Source organism: Oryza brachyantha, chromosome 11 (assembly GCF_000231095.2).
Source record: "Oryza brachyantha chromosome 11, ObraRS2, whole genome shotgun sequence".
In the NCBI taxonomy this organism is placed as follows: Eukaryota; Viridiplantae; Streptophyta; class Magnoliopsida; order Poales; family Poaceae; genus Oryza; species Oryza brachyantha.
This window is the reverse complement of record NC_023173.2, coordinates 12,619,016-12,620,500: the sequence shown is the minus strand read 5'-3', so window position 1 is coordinate 12,620,500 and position 1,485 is coordinate 12,619,016. Positions and strand designations below refer to the sequence as shown.

General features: G+C 43.6%; 1 protein-coding gene across 1 annotated transcript; it reads left to right on the top strand.

The window, feature by feature from the left end:
* The first annotated feature begins 308 nt into the window (after positions 1–308).
* LOC102722058 (TPD1 protein homolog 1B-like) lies at positions 309–1,051 on the top strand. The gene is made up of 2 exons (XM_006662896.1): positions 309–375; positions 732–1,051. Exons 1-2 carry the CDS (start codon positions 309–311, stop codon positions 1,049–1,051), a joined length of 387 nt encoding a protein of 128 aa, XP_006662959.1.
* Positions 1,052–1,485: the final 434 nt, after the last annotated feature.

Genomic DNA, 1,485 nt, shown 5'->3' with positions numbered 1-1,485 from the left:
CTCTCCAAAAGCAGGATCAAATTCCTAGCAATGGAAACCATTGATAACGAATCACGACACACGCCCTCGATCTTCAGCATATAAATATATTTCTCCCTCAAATTGAGAATAAAATCAGCAATTTAGTATAGCATAATCAGCAATATATCCACGCATACCATGATATGTTCCCCTGTGCAGGGTCCATAAATAGCAGGCGAAAATGCAAATCACATCGATCATCAGCGTCCAGCCACGAAGTAAATTCTCTGCAGGAGAGAAGATTAAGGCGATGCTCGATTTTGACAGAAGAGGAGATCAAGGTCGAAATGGAGTCCAAGCTGCAGACGATCATCGCTGCCTTCCTGCTGCTCTTCTGCCTTTGCAGCAGATCAGGTCATGATCAAGAAAAAAAAAAGAGAAAATAATCTCGGTTCATTACATTGCATATGCATGTGGATGCGTTTTTTTAATAGATGAGATGAAATATTATCTAATTTTTGGTAGCTATTTTATGATAATTACAAAGTTAAAAATCTATTTTAGAAATACAAGATAATCAACTTTTAAAAATAGTTTTTAAATGCATTGTTCAGTAGATTGGAAAGCGTGCGTACAGAAACAGCGGATGAATAATCTGCATTATTTGAGAGCAAACGAGCGCAGATCAAACAACATATCAATAATGCGAGTGAGATTGAGAAGAAGTAAAAGAAAAATAATACAATCTCTGTCTCTGTCTATGCATGCAGGTGAGGCGCTGTGCTCGCTGTCGGACCTGGTGGTGACGCAGGCCGCCGTGCCGGGGCAGGTCGCCGGCGAGCCGGAGTACCACGTCACGGTGGAGAACCGCTGCATCTGCACGCAGACGGACGTCAGGGTGTCCTGCGCCGGCTTCCAGTACCCCATGCCCGTCGACCCGAGCGTCATCCGCCGCGACGGCGGCGACGGCGACCTCTGCATCCTCAACGGCGGCGGCCCGGTGACCAACGACCGGGCCGTGTCGTTCTACTACGCCGGGAAGACCAGGGTCAGCTTCGCGCCCGTCTCCTCCACCGTCGACTGCTCGTGATCATCGACCGACCGTCCATGGAGCTCTTGCCATTACAGATTTTGGTGACATGACGATGAATAATTTATTCAGTCGATCTGTCTCTTGAGACTGATCCAGTTTCATGAATTAATCGTATTTTTACAGTCTTGTCATTGAGACGTCGTAGTGATCACGCATGCATGCCTCTCTGAAATGAATGTTTCGATGAAATTCATGATTAAATAATTGAATGCTTTTGTCAAAAGTCAAGATTGTATATTTGTATAACAATTATCTCCATAAAAGGAACACCAAGATGCTGCCATTCTCAGAAATTGATGTTTTTTAGAAGGAGGATATAGATGTACATGGATGTTTTTAAGGTACCCCAAACATTTTTTTAAATGATGGATCGATCCCATACTACTCTTATCTCCTAGGAGATAAGATGTCATTTATTACCATTAGAACTT

What these genes read in the sequence shown, in the direction of transcription:
- LOC102722058 (XM_006662896.1), top strand. Translation starts at nt 309, where the DNA reads ATGGAGTCCAAGCTGCAGACGATCATCGCTGCCTTCCTGCTGCTCTTC. An exon ending in CTGCCTTTGCAGCAGATCAG is followed by an intron (nt 376 to 731) that starts GTCATGATCAAG and finishes CTATGCATGCAG; the next exon opens with GTGAGGCGCTGTGCTCGCTG.